The following is a 15,373-nucleotide window of genomic DNA, read 5'->3' on the forward strand; positions in this document are numbered from 1 at the left end:
ACTACAGTAAGGGTATAATTATGAAGTAATTCCGCTGCGCTTATCGCATTGCGTTCATCGCACATTACAAAACAACATTTACATAACTTTTGTTTGTTTGCCAGGCATTTGCTTTGTTTGCGGCCGAGTTGTGGCTGCCTCATTGCCAAATTAAATTCCCACGGCCGGGAGGTCTTTAATGTCCCATTCTGGGCCAGGTGACTCACCACGTTTGGCCATTTTGGAATCCAAAGCCCCACGTGTCCATCTAAGCCCGCGATCCCCCGATTATGTTCGCATCTCGAGGCACTTAAGTTCATTAAAAGAGATCTAAATAAACCAATAAGTCACGCCACGAGTCGAGGGGCATTGGGTTTCTATCCGAAATCCCCGGCAAAGTGTCAGCTGAGTGCCACTCGAGATCTCTTGGGTTCGAGGGCCCCCGAAATGTCCGAGAAAACCAAACAAAATTTGTGCGTTTGTTCGATGTACAAAATAATAAACAACAATCACAAGTCTACTCGCTTTGATGTTGGCTGAGATCTCGAGATTGAGATGGGAGATGGGCTCAAGAGGGTAGGAAAACTGGATGAATGGGGGAAAGTTCGGGGAGAAAGATGCAATTTAATAAAAAAAAGTCTTAATTTTTTTTTTAAATTTCTATGCCTTAGAACCTAAACCAATTAAAATGTCTATGAATTTAGCAATCGCTTGACTTTAGGGCACCTTCGAATAGCTGTCTTTCAGCACCGAAATATCGAAACCAATCCAATTGGATTATGCCCATGGATAACCCATTCGATTCGCTCCATAAAACTCAACCAGGCCACCAAAAAATGTCAAGTTCGCTCACAAATCTCTAGCCGCAATAATTATTTCATTCAATTTCAATTTAAATTTGAACACGAATGTTTATGTTTATGTCGCCTTTGGAATTGAAGGGGTTTTCGGCAGGTCTGAATTAGTCATAGAGCGGTGCCAATAACAAAGAGTTTCGCTCACCGGCCGGTGGAATTTTTTCGAATGTCTTTGGCTGGGTAGAAAAAATGGTAATAGAAATCACAAAGTACAAAATACACAACATGCAAACTTGTGTAGCAAACTACTGCAGCTGCCGTTCTGTTGTTGTCATTTTGCTATGGCCAAAACAATGAAGTATCAATTAATTCTCAATTATTTCCGCTATGTTTTCATATCAGTTCAAGTTTGAAAGTATGTATGTCCAAAATGAAATTTTTTAGGTTGAATATTTCTTTTATAGAAATAATCAAATATGTTCCATTTTTCACCCAGAAACTTCCCCAATAATCTCAGATTTAGCCCCTGAATATTTCAGTAAATATATGTTTCTTCACCATACTGATCTTGGATCCAACATTTTGTTTTCCCAGGTGAAAAGCCGTACACCTGCCAGTGGCCTGAATGCGAGTGGAGATTCGCCAGATCCGATGAGCTGACTAGACACTACCGGAAGCACACGGGCGCCAAACCCTTCAAGTGCATCGTCTGCGAAAGGAGTTTTGCGAGGAGCGATCATTTGGCACTCCACATGAAACGCCATTTGCCCAAGAACAAATGAGGAAGGCGCGGGTTCGCGGGCCCAGCTACAAAATCAACTATACCACAATCCAAAGGACTTTAGCGTAGATAAAATGAATTCGTTTAGTTGAAAGGTTAACTACTACTTTAGGAACAGCTAACCAATCGGGATATTGCCCACTCAATAACTCAAATGCGAAGTAGGTTAAGTAAATGAAATTACCACCTGCTTGACGAACATCCTACTGTACCAACTAACCGACTTCGGCACCACAATCACAAGTTGAACTAGAATAATGTAGAGCTAAGTTAACATGTATAAATTTATTCCTTTGCATATAGGATACTAGATCTACAATATATGTTTAATCAGAATTTGGAACATAGGTGGGTTAAGTAGCCGTAATTCCATGTACTCTATATGTATATCGCTATCGTATGTATTTTAGTGTCGTCGTATAAACCGTTTTAAATACACCAAAAAGTGCTGGCACAAAAACATTCAATAAACATCTTTGAAAAAACCATTTTGAATTCGAATTCGCTCCCTTACGGCTTGGCATATTGATTGGTCCACTTGCGAGCATTCTCATTGTGTTGTGTGAGATCCCAGTTGTAGAGGTCGGCGATATCGGGCTCCAGGGGATCGCTTGGGTTCGGATCGGCCAGCAGGGACATTATGGAGAGGAGGACCTTGGACACCGACAGTGCCGGCGACCAGTTCTCCCTGAGAATGTCCAGGCAAATGTAGCCGAGCTTCGTGATGTTGCAGTGGAAGATCCTGGTCAGGAACTCCACATGGGGTGGCTGGAATGGATAGTTGGTGGGGAAGACCAGGTCCAGTTTGAAAAATCCTCCCTCGTACGGCGTATCCGGCGGACCTGGAATAGTGGCTATCCAGTGGAAGATGTTATCGTCCACAAGCTCCACCTTGCATCCCTCTGTGGCCTCCTTGGCGAACCCCATGAACTCCTTCTGCAGTCTGGCGGTGGCTATGGGGTCTCCTCGAGTGGGCACTACGGTCGCGGGCAAGGACATTGGCACACTGTTTAATACGACCATCTCGACCTCTAAATTTGTGGGTAAATCGGCAGGAGGGGGAGGAGGAGGAGGAGCACGAGGAGAAGCACGTTGCGGAGCACGACGAGTGGCACGTGGAGGAGCCCTGGCACGATTCCGCGGAGGCGCACCAGCAGGAGCACCAGAAGGAACCGAAAGAGCTCTCAGCACCCGAGATACTCTAGCTGGGGCATTTGGAGGGCGCATCCGTGGCAGTCTAATTGCAAGGCGCGAATTGGTTTCATTTCTAGCTGCTGGTGCATCACTTGCTTCCCGACGAGCCCGAATCCGCTCGCTTCGTCTGGCCGGCATTTTCTTATAGGTCAACAAAATTAGAATTCACAATAATAATTATTACTATGCTTACAAACATACCTTTATGAACGAGGGGTTGAAAGCGACAGACAACTAAATTCCAGGCCTACTCTTTGACTTTTTCGTAACATTAGCAATCATACTTTTCTTACAGAGTTGACACAAGCCCAATATAATCACAATTTCTGAGGCTCCTAAAAATCGTTCACAAGTCGCATGCTGAATACCCTAATGACAATTATTCCAGGGATCTGAAGTCGATGTATGAAATAAATTATGTTCCTTTTTTATACTTAGATATATTTGGTCATTACTAAAAAATATTATATATTCGAATAATCGGTTCCAAATAAAGTAAATATAAAGGCAAAACAAATTCCGGTTTATTTTTAATAATGTTATAATTTTACAAATAACGGATATTTCGGTTCCAGTGAATTTTTCGGTTCACAATTTTTTGGCGTATACGCATCTTGGTGTAAAAATTATATTGCGTCAACATATGGTTACACATATATCCAGGGACTGAAACCGATTGGAATACCGGTTCCGATTCCGGTTTCGGTTCCTATAAAAATCTGTTAGCGGTTCCGGTTCCAATTTCGGTTCCATCGAAAATTAAAATTTCGGTTTCGTTCCTATTCCGGTTCCGTGAAAAGGAAACGGTTCCGGTTCCGGTTTCGGTACCGGTACCGGTTCTCTTCAGTCCCTGCCTAAATCTATTGTACTTGTGCTAAATAAATATACAGGACATAAACTTGTGGATAATTATGGTTATAGATTTGAAGTTTTGGCAAACAAATTTGCCTGTTTAGAATAGAACAAATGAAACCAAATCAGCCATACAACTATAGCTAGAAAGCGGTTGAGTACTACAAATTACTTACATACATTATGTATTCATTTCTATCTAAATTATTTTATTTTATTTCGTTGTGTTAAATATGGGTGCTTATTTCTGCGTGACTGTACTTGGGCTTTAAAGCTTATTCTATTAGCAATTCACTGCTTGATTTGTTGGCCACTTATTTATTGCAATTGGCTGGACTTTAAACAATTATTAACATTTCCCCCATACGTGCCTGGCAAGGCAAACACAAATCACTGAAAGTTTTCGAAACTCTCCACACGTCACAAAGGCAGTCATAAGTTTTTCAATCGACTAAAAAGACAATAATTTCATTTAGATGGGAATGTAAACCCGATAAGTGTGACCCCATGCCGAACTCAATTGGGTTTTGTTGTACTGGGGCTCGCGATCATTATCAAAATATTTTGTACACGAAACAAACATGTCAAGCAAATGTCTTTTTTTGCCCCCTCCCCAAAAAACCCCACGAAAGCGACCCGAATAAATTGTTAAAAATAACAATAATAATTTCAATTGTCTGCCTGCATTTCGATTCGAACGCGTCATGTTGTTTTGATTGGAGCGATGATAAAAATCATTTCGCTTTTGCCCCTTAGAGAGGGTATTCATTTATAGGGTAGAGTTCAAGAACTATGTGATGTTTTCGGAGAAAAACCTGTTTGACTTATCATAATTTTAAGAAACTTTAAAAGCAATTAATTAGGGGATTATATGATTTGAGGTCTGGCTAAGATGGAGATAGATATTTATACAATGCTTGCCATTGATATTTTCTTAGTTTCAACAATAAATGTATATGTTAAATATGTTGTTTAAACTTAAGTTCAGTATTTTAAAACTAATGCCAACAATGAGCCAAAGTGTTAATTCCCTACTTTGAGCAACAATTTTTCGAAAATGAAGATTACAAATCGATATTTGTGAATCTAAATTTCAACTCGGATATAAAGTCCCCAAATACATGACAGTAAAATACATTAAAATATTTTTGACTATACAGTTTTTTTTGTAAGTGTAATAAAAATGTGTAATAATCATTCGATTATGCTCTTACGTGGGCGTTGAGACATTGGCATGCCCCCATTCATTCATCGCAGCATCTCACCATCCACTGGCACATCCCCACATCCATCTGTATCCACATCTCCAACCACATCCACATTCACATCCACATCCATCCAGTGCCATTCCAGCACCACTCTTTAATTGTGGTGCGTTTCAGGCTGATTAATCATTTGGCGACTGACAGCTCAACTTTGCGGCCACAACGGGGCAACCCGCTTATTAAATTGGCTTAAGATCGCCGGATAAACCTAAAGTACGTGTAGGAATGGGACCCCACAACTGGATATTATGCATATAGTAAGTCGCACAAAGGTTTTGTCTACAGCACCCACTTGGCCATATGGGATATTGTGCGCGATGGCAACAAAGCCTCATGAAATTGATTCGGCTTCAGTCAGATCGCAGATGTGATAAATCTTATGATTTCAATTAATTTGTGAGCGAAAAGCGAGGGGAAGTGGAAGTGCACTCATTATGCCAACTTGGCCAATGTGTCAGTGGAGTTTATAATGATATACAAAGAATATGTTTTAATTTGCAGCTAATTAAGCTCAAGTCTGAACTTTGATTGATTCCGGGCGAATCGACAGGGAATTGTGAATAGCGAAACACAAATGAATGGAAATGAATGAGATGTTCAGCGATTCGAAAGGTGATTCAATAATTAACTACTCCACTTCCTTGTGGGTGGATTTTTATATTCTTAATAAAAAATGGCATTGCCTAGCCTTTAATTAGCCATTTTTATGTGCTAACTACAAAACACTTCAGATATCGTATTATATTTAACTAACCTTTTGGCATTTTTATGTTGTTTCATTAAGTCATCAGTTTTATTTAATTGACAGTTAAATTAATTATTATTATTACTATTCATACCCAAATAAAGAAAATAATTATATTTAAAACAACGGTAAATAAATGCTTTTATTCAAACAGTTTTAAGCTTTACAGTATTATCCTGAAAATGACACCATAAGAAATAACCAAAAACCTGCACTTCTAGACCCATAACTTTTCTTACATACATTCGATTTCAAAGTGGCATACCTCAAAATGATTGTGGTTTAATTCTCTAAAAATCGGTGTTTTCAGTTTTTTTTTTTTTGTGTCGATTTTCCGTCATTTTAATGATGTTACCCCTTTCCAAATTTTCGAAAAATGGCTTTGCAGAAAAGTGGCCCAAAACCTGCACTTCTAGGCCCATAACTTCTCTTACAAACATTCGATTTTAAGGTGGCATACCTTAAAATGATTGTGGTCTAATTCTCTAAAAATCTGCGTTTTCAGTTTGTTTTGTATTTTGGGGCCGATTTTCCGTCATTTTAATGTTGTTACCCTTTCCAAATTTTCAAAAAAAGGCTTTGCAGAAAAGTGGCCCAAAACCTTCACTTCTAGGCCCATAACTTCTCTTACAAACATTCGATTTTAAGGTGGCATACCTTAAAATGATTGTGGTCTAATTCTCTAAAAATCTGCGTTTTCAGTTTTTTTTTTTTTTTGACGATTTTCCGTCATTTTTATGATGTTACCCCTTTCCAAATTTTCGAAATTTGGCTTTGCAGAAAAGTGGCCCAAAACCTGCACTTTTAGGCCCATAACTTTTCTTACAGACATTCGATTTCAAAGTGGCATACCTCAAAATGATTGTGGTTTAATTACCCCTTTCCAAATTTTCGAAAAATGGCTTTGCAGAAAAGTGGCCCAAAACCTGGATTTCTAAGCCCATAACTTTTCTTACAGACATTCGATTTAAAAGTGGCATACCTCAAAATGATTGTGGTTTAATTCTCTTATCTGTGTTTTCAGTTTTTTTTTTTTTGGGTCGATTTTCCGTCGTTTAATGATGTTAATGATGTTTTTCCAAATTTTCAAAAAAATGGACCTTGCAGAAAAGTGGCCTAAAACCTGCACTTCTAAGTCCATAACGTGACTGCCACACAAAATCCATTTAAAATCTACAAGATGTCCCCTTATTTCTTGGCTGTTAGCATTTCCTACTTCCTCTACCACTAACATCAATTTGGTAACACCTTTTACTTTCGTTTGGGCCACGAGTCCAGCTGCCGCAACACCCACATTGACTCAAAAAAACCCACATTCAGACAAATACAGCAACTCCTGAGCAAGCTCATCCATTTTAAGCCGGGCCATAACATAAAAGCGCCCATTAGCCAAATGGGGGAGGACCCCCTCAGGGGCTCAGGGGCGCAAAAGGGGGAAGGCAGACGCCATCACTCGTGCCCGTCTGGTAATCGTGACATTTGGTCAGAAGGGGGGACTGCAGAGGTGGCCATCCACCATCACAGCAAGAAAATTTTACTACCTTCATATATACATTTTAATATGTGAGCTAAAAGTATAAAAATAACTTTCGAATTATTACATTTAGTATTGCCAACAATGTTGCAATATCGAATATATATTTTTGAACAAGTATTGAACTGAAATTGTATATAGCTCAATATAGCAAACTAAATAATAAAATAGCACACTTAAAATGTAATTAAGGGTATGCATTGATGAGAATATTAAACAGATCTCGACCCTTTTTTCTCTGCGTGCACCTCCTTCAACCACCGAAATCGAAAACCGAAAAAACGGAAAAGCGCGAAACAGGAACCGCGGCTAACTAGTCTGCCGAGTTGGCCTGCTCTACGGCCAAATGGTAAAATGGCAAGACTTTTTGGCCAGACGTGCGCCTGCTTTGCATACAACAATATGCGACAAGACAAGACAGCCGAACACAAGACAAGCTGGCTAAAAACGGCGACAACTATAATTAAGCTTAATTGCTGTTTAGTGCGAGTCGCGGGGCAACTTTTCGCCGTTGTTTCCCCGCTAAAGAAATACAAAAAAGAGAGACAAACGCCCACGCACCACTTCACGTATAATTAAATTAAATTTATAATGCGAATCTCAACGCGATAAATAAGCCTAACCAGGTGTTTTTCGGGCCGCAGAGGGGGTGTGGCTCCAGATATCTGGGTAATTGAAAACTTAAAGCGCACTTATCGCTCACTCTTGTTGTATTTCGTGTGTCGGGGAAATTAATTAGCAATTAAAAATGCAGCACACAGCGATCGGTGGTTGAACAACAATGACCGGGTCTCTCTAATCTGCTGGGAAATAATTCATATTTATAAATAGACAAACATTATTCAAAGTGTCCGAGCGAGAACCGTAAATTAAATCAAAATCAAAATGAAATGATATGGTCTTATGCCCAGAATTTATAACGAAAATAAAAGTCAGAACACAGTGAAATCGAAAATACAAAGAAGGGGAAACAAGTTGGGGCAAAACCGATAGGAAAAATGCCCTTGCTATTTATAGCAGTAAAAGGATATATAAGGAGATATAAAGTTAAGTAAAATATTTTATTTTAAGAAAAAGTAAATATTACCATTGGTTATCAATAAGATATAATAAATACTTTAAAGCTCTCTTAAGTATATTTATTTTGTCTATAAATCTAACAAAAACTTTTAGGAAAGGCAAATTGGAGTTTATAAAAAAACTATAATATTGGAGAAGTAGCAACCTCTGATAATTGAAAAGTTAATAGATCTTTCTTTTCACATCTACCCCCGATACAACTAATTTAAAACATCCTTGGAAAAAGTCAATCCTTAGTATAGGATAAGCCTGAGCCCCATTTTTTTTAAGTTCTTAACAGAGGAGTCAATAAATCTTTTTGTTATAAATCCACCCCCATTATTAGTTCACTATCAATTCAAGACACCCTTAGAAAAGGGTACTCAAAGCCATTTGGCCAGTGTCCGCCCACAAAAACCGTTGTTGTTAGCAGTTGGAAGTTGGAGGTTGGGAACTTGGCCGCCGTCCGCTGGTCTTTCTTGTCCATTTTCTGGGCTTTTCGACCCGGCTTGTGACTCAATGCAGCTGCAGTTGATCGACCGATCGATCCGTGGCAACTGGAAACTGAAAACTGAAAACAGAAAACTAAGAAAACAGAAAACGGTTGCTGCATTTGGCAATGAACTTTTCGCAGTGAAAAAAAAACACAAAAGTCTAGACTGGAAATGCGCTGGCAAGAGCTGACTTTGAACTCGGTCAAGTCGAGACACATTTGTGAAACTGTTTGCATATTTAATTGAACACCTACAACAACAATAAATGAGCTGCAGCTGCTGCGAAATCGCTTTTTTGCAATAATAAGCATAAGCATAATAATAATCAGGCGCAAACAGGCTCAATGGACCAAAAAGTGCCCAACGGGCGAATAAACTAAGTCGTGCTTGGCCAAAACTAATGGCCATATTTACCATATTTAGCACCAAGAGCTGGCAATCCTATCCTGTGGCAACCTTGGCAGCTCTAGTGTTGCAGAGTGAGAGTATCTGACACTTGGGCTGACAGCCCAAGTCATCAAAGGCCTGCTTACACGATCTGACCTCTCATCTGCGACTTAATTTTAGGTCAAATGGTGTAAGTGCTGGACCAAGGTATTGAACTAACATCTTAGATTCAAGCACGGAATATGAAAGACCACAAATTATTTTAATTCCTCCATTTAAATGGTTAAGCACCTAAAAATCGCATCGTGTAAGGATCCTTTAATTACGATTACTTCAACTACGAGTAGGTTTTTATGTATATATTATAAATCTTAACGGCCATGTAGTAAGTAAAAAATAAAACCAACCTACCGATGTAGAAACAACTTTTTTTCCAGCACTGGTTGCCATCTTGCCCTCCATTTCAGAGTTACCAAAAAAAAACGTTTGTGTCAGAAGGCAAGGCAAAAAGTTTACGGCGAAATAAAAATAAAAATAAATTTTCCTTAATTTTGAACTTCATATTAAGTTTAAAATCAGCTGATTTGTATTTGTCAATACTGTTTGGCAGCTAAACTGCACTCCAGTGTTGCAGAGTAAGCAATTGCAACACGAGGATTACGAGAAAGTTTGCAGAGCAGAGAACAACGAAAACTGTTGAATTGGACTAAATAAAATCAAAACTAAATTTGAAACAATGTCCGAAGGAATTAGGCGCAGTGAACGCATCCGTCGCATGCAATTGGAGAGATCCATGGCCTCCGACCCGATTCCTCCAGGTCGAACTGCTCGAGCTCTCTTTATATTGGATACCAGCTCCGCGCGACCAACTCGTCGAAGGCGTATTGTGCCCCAGGTGCAGATATTTTCTGGTCCTTCTTTTGACAATCGTACCATCTTCATGCCGCTGAACTCGTCCAATCGCCGAAATGGGAATTCTCTGGTTAGGGCCGTCCTGTTGCGAGGACCGGCAACTCGACCTTCAAATCTTGAACGGATACGGTACACATCTTTTTCCCAATGGGCTGGTCACATTAACCTTGGGCCTGTCCACCATTATCCGGACGATATCACCGGAGTGTTCCTGATGGCCATGATCGCCGACCCTTCGCTGGAGACCCACATGCGCAGCCATCCTTCCAGAACGATGTCCATCCTCTTGCGCATTGCCGCCTACTTTCTAAATTAAAATATACTAAAATCTATACATAATTCCTGGGAACCAATGTAACAGATTTGAAGACTGACATTTTGTTTTTTTTTCAAAATATGATGAAACTTTTAGTAGCCTGAATTTAAAAGTTGGTTTTTTGTACCGAGGTTTTACAAATGTTATTTGACAAATAAACTGGCAAAAATTCTACCAAGTCCGGGGATGTTACTATATATTTCGAATGGGTCAAATATTTATTAAATATATAATTGATTATTAATATGAAAATTTTGTTAAGCTTTATTTGTCTCTGTAGAGAGCAATTTGCCTATAAGCCATTGAAGTTAGTGAAGATTCTTAAATAAAAACTTTTATAACTAATTGAAATAACTTAATTAATAAATATTGCACAAAAAACAAATTTTTTAAGGAGTGAAACAAATTTCAACTTCATATTAAGTTTAAAATCAGCTGATTTGTATTTGTCAATACTGTTTGGTAGCCAAACTGCACACCAGTGTTGCAGAGTGAGCAATTGCAACACGAGGATTACGAGAAAGTTTGCAGAGCAGAGAACAACGAAAACTGTTGAATTGGACTAAATAAAATCAAAACTAAATTTGAAACAATGTCCGAAGGAATTAGGCGCAGTGAACGCATCCGTCGCATCCAAATCCAGAGATCCAGGGCCCTCAATGCGAATTTTGCAGGTCAAACGGATCGAGCTGTCTTTTTTCTGAGTACATTATCTCCGCCGTTATTGAGGCCCCGGATCACTATACTTTGTGGTCGTGCGGAATTGGATCGCTCCCACTTCTTGCCGCTTCGTTCGCCCCATCGCCGGAATGCTGATACCATGGTGCAGTCGGTCCATTTGGTGGCACAACCAGGAGCCGTACCTCCGCTTTCTGACAGGGTTCAGTACGTCACAATGGCAAGGGATATCCCCTGGAGAAACATTCGCCAGGAGGACTTAAATGGAGAAGTACTACTGGTCATGATCGTGGACAGTTCGCTGGAAATCCTAATGCGCCACCATCCTGCCAGAGCGCTTTCAATCCTACTCAGATGTGCTGCCTACTTCCTCTATTAATCTGTTCGTCTTAAATCATTGTTTAGACTGAACATATAGATTATGAATCTTTACGACGAAAACGTCCTAAGAGAGTGAAGACCAATAAACTTAAATATATGTTCTTCTATAAATGCAAAAAACATTGTAAACGAAAAATGGTGAATAAATTAAAAAATTAGTTTTTGAAGAACAATCTTTTAACATTTCTATGAAAATACTCTACTCTCTACTCTTTAAGCTCTGTTTAAAAGGAATTCTCCATTTTTGAGAATTACACTAAACGTTTTCGATCTGTAAGTGCGGTGGCACAATGAACCATCGCTTCCTGAACATCACTCTTCATATGTCACGCGGATTGTCGTTTATGAGCTGCAGATACTCGATACTTGTCCTGGATGCGATACCCCTTGGATACTCGATGATTAATTGTGGGGCACGCGACGATGCGATGCCAATCGGCTGCCCCAAGTGACAAAAATCAATGCAACTGCAAATGTGTGAGATGAGCAAGTGTGGCAAAAGGAGCAGAAAGGGAATCGAATGACAGGAGCCATAAATCTTGGTCGACCCCAGAAATCGGAGATGTCACGGGGCGACTGGTGCCCACACAGAGTCCTCTTATCGAGGGCCAACTATCGGGTCTTCTGGGGAATGTACTCGAAATGGCTGGGCATTGCAGCGGAAGTTGGCCACAATCAATCTCAATTAAACTGATAGCTACTGCGCGGAGGAGTCGCCTTATTTGGCTTATTTATGCCTTGAAGGGCATGTAATGATCGCAAGGTATTTATAAACGGAGCTCCGTTTCTGTTTAATAAGGTACCTGGTAGTAAACCGGAATGAAAAACAATTTATTTAATTTAAAATGTTTAATAATAAGTATCAAAATTAATTAAAATGTAGTTTCCATACCAATTAGCAACTTGAGTAAGAATTTCTTATTTATATTAATGTTTAGTATGGGTATTGTTACTTTTATTTAAAAGTTAAAGTTGCTTTTCAAAACCAATAGTAAAACATGCAGTAGTAATATTTCTAATGACCTAAAAAACTTGTAATTTATACCATCTCATGCCATAACTTAGGCCCAAAGTGTGGCCAACACCTCTGCCACATTCGAGTGACAATCTAGCACTCGCAACTAGCTCTTTAAATTGCGCACATCCGCTGAAAAAGCTGCAAAGGAGCCGCAATAATTTACAACAATATAGCGCGAATAAACGCGAACAGGGGCGGGGAAACAGGGGGATATTGGCCATAAACTGAGCCAAGAGCACGCGTAATTTGGCCAAACATTTCCATTTCCATGCAAATGGCAGGCAGCGAGCGGCGAATCAGCGCCCATGAAAGCAATCGCAATTGCGTGTTGCACAATCGTTGTGAGTTAAAAAGAAAAATACAAAATACAAAATAAAATAAAAAAGAAGACAGAAGACAGACAACCTGCAGCCTACACAACCCCACAGAATCGAGAACCCAAAGCCCAGAGAACATGACATCAAATGGCAAACAAAGACCAATTACATGGAAGAAACAAACTTAAAGACAACCAGAGAAGGTTGGTCAAATGAAGTCGAAATTATAAATACTCTTAAAAAAATAAATAAAATTAAAGTTTGTTTTGTGTTTTCAGGAACGCATTTTCCTCTTATATTTATTATTTTGTTCTAATAGACGATTATCAAGGATTTCAGATAATAGAGTTGACCATTGCACTTAAATTTTTTGCGTTTTCCGGAACGTATTTTCATCTGATTTTTATTATTTTGTTTCAATAACTAGACAAATGTTCTTAATATTTAAAAACATTTGTCAAGTTCGTATGTTATATTAAAATGAAATGAATATTTTAGGATTTAAGAAAAAAACTTTATTTCTTCAACTAACATACGAATGGTATTACAAAGCCCCCAGCAAAGTGGCTTTACCCTGGCCGAAAAAGTGTCGCAAACAGCTCCAAAACACATGGCACATGGGCGGGCAGGCGAAAAACATTAGCCGAGAAAAAGAAAAAAAATAAAAGACCGGGGCCACATTAAAGCCCACGAACTGACTCACCGTGGAAGATGCGTTGGTCGTCGGATTTCCAAGCGCAGTTATAGAAAAACCCGGCTTTTGAGTCGGCATCGACTGTTGCATGCTAAACGTTGCTAAATTCAAGAGCAACCAACATTTATCACACTACGCCTATCGCGTTTTCTGGCCCCTTTCCGTCGCTAATTAATGATAATGTCAGGAACTAATATGCAGAGGGACTAGTTCTCCTCCGCCCGCCAGTTTGCCAGTTTATCATCAGTTAACGTTTTCATTAACCATATGTCACACGCACGTCCCTCGCATTTTCCAACCCCCGTGCCATCGCGGGAATCCTTGAAAATTAAATTATGCGCTCGGGGTCGCGTGTCCTGCCACGATTTCTGACCAACTTCGGATGACTCAAAATACATAAAAATGCATACATACACTGGGGGAGATGCATCTGAATAACCCAGAATAACATATCAGTATGTTAGCAATTCATTTTAATAACATCTTTTTATAAATTAGATTTTATTGATGATGGATACGTTATTTTATTTATTGGCAAAGGAAACCAAATATAAAATTCACTCTATTTAAATTTGATTAATTCCTTTCCCAAACATCCTTTAACTAAAATAGGGTTTATATTATTAAAATTTATCTTAAAACAGTGAAGATAAAAAAGAAAGAAGGTTTTTAATACAGTTTTTTTCAGTGCCTTTCAGATGGCATTCCCATTTCCCATAAATATTTCGAGGATCCTTCGCTACAGTTTCGGACAGTTGGCTCGAGTCCCGGTCTAAAAGGTGTTAAAATTGTGCCACAAAATTGTTTGACCTCTGGGGTTGTTTTTATTACCGTCTGACTTTCCGATGGCACATGGACATGGACCTATGGAACTTGGGGACCCCATCCACCTCCGATTTCGCTGCCAAATGATTACGCCGCATTTTGTCGACACTGAAGTTTATGTTTTTTTATGAGGCGCGTGCCGGTCGACTTGAAAGGTGGGCAACGTTTTTACTCCAACGAGGCACGCAATATGCCAACTAAGGGATACGAAATACACATATTCCTTCTGGTTTACAAACTGTGAAGAGCTGAATAATTAAAAGGAAATTAAATGGCGAAGGGACACATTTGTGATTTGAAGAGGTTTTAGTACCATCTGTATGATGTATCGATTGATAAAATTTTCAATACTTGACAAGATTTGATAATAAGTTTGAATGTAACCAAATAGTTATAACATTGGTCGTTATTTGTCCGTAGCAATCAACAGATTAATCTCACTTCTTTGATTATTTAGTCAATTAAAAATATATTTTGTATGGTAAGTATAAGCACAAAGGTATTTTTTATTTATTTATTTTTCATAAGTAAAAAAATTAATAAATAGTGAAGTTTATTTCTATAGGATTTTAAAGCCAGTGAGATTTGATTAGGTTGTAATACGATGCAAACAAAGGGACTGGCGCAATCTCTTTAGTGGCCTCCCCCGTTGTGTGGACCTCTTAACCCGTGCGGCACATTTAACCCACTAAGCCGGTAACCCAGTTTCCACACAAAAACCGAACGAAAATCCAAATTTGCACATCACGCCGCCGCGTACTTCGCCTTCAATTAGCCCAAGAAACTCACGCGCCAAAATTGGCAGTCTGTAATATTGCGTAACCGCTGGATTACCTGATTGATGGATTGGTCCGAGATCAGAGAGCCATTTGGATACTCGTAGGCTAATTCAATTGCTTTATAATTGAACTAAGGAGGCGCGACGGCCGACTCCGATTCAGTTTGGAGCGCTTTAATGAGCTGAAACTCCAACTCCAGGTCCGAAAACTGAACACACATGCCGCTCAGCTCAGCAGGTTTTTGATTTTTCGAGCCAAGTTAATAATCTAATGGACACGTTGTAATTTTTTCCATATTCGAAATTGCCCAATAATCGATTCATCCGATTCGATTTGGACTTGGATTTCAGTTGGCGGCCACAATTG

The 15,373-nt window shown here is 39.2% G+C and overlaps 3 protein-coding genes and 1 long non-coding RNA gene across 4 annotated transcripts in view; 2 read left to right on the plus strand and 2 right to left on the minus strand.

Moving 5' to 3' along the window:
* Positions 1–1,715, plus strand: part of LOC108041122 (dendritic arbor reduction protein 1) — a 30,876-nt gene extending 29,161 nt beyond the window's left edge. Inside the window, 1 exon segment of the mRNA XM_017118929.2 lies at positions 1,371–1,715. Coding sequence (XP_016974418.2) covers positions 1,371–1,558 — 188 coding nt within the window. The 3' untranslated portion in view covers positions 1,559–1,715.
* The window catches only part of LOC123037406, a 115,228-nt gene that overhangs the window by 40,976 nt on the left and 58,879 nt on the right, over positions 1–15,373 (minus strand). The gene's annotated exons all lie outside the window — the stretch shown is intronic.
* Positions 1,828–2,914, minus strand: LOC108041121 (ubiquitin-conjugating enzyme E2-17 kDa). The gene has a single exon (XM_017118928.2). The coding sequence runs from the start codon at positions 2,887–2,889 to the stop codon at positions 2,068–2,070; it is 822 nt and encodes a 273-aa protein (XP_016974417.1). The 5' UTR covers positions 2,890–2,914; the 3' UTR covers positions 1,828–2,067.
* Positions 10,834–11,372, plus strand: LOC108041119. The gene has a single exon (XM_017118926.2). It carries the CDS (start codon positions 10,908–10,910, stop codon positions 11,370–11,372), a length of 465 nt encoding a protein of 154 aa, XP_016974415.2. The 5' UTR covers positions 10,834–10,907.

This window comes from Drosophila rhopaloa, unplaced genomic scaffold (genome assembly GCF_018152115.1).
Source record: "Drosophila rhopaloa isolate 14029-0021.01 unplaced genomic scaffold, ASM1815211v1 contig_163, whole genome shotgun sequence".
In the NCBI taxonomy this organism is placed as follows: domain Eukaryota; kingdom Metazoa; phylum Arthropoda; class Insecta; order Diptera; family Drosophilidae; genus Drosophila; species Drosophila rhopaloa.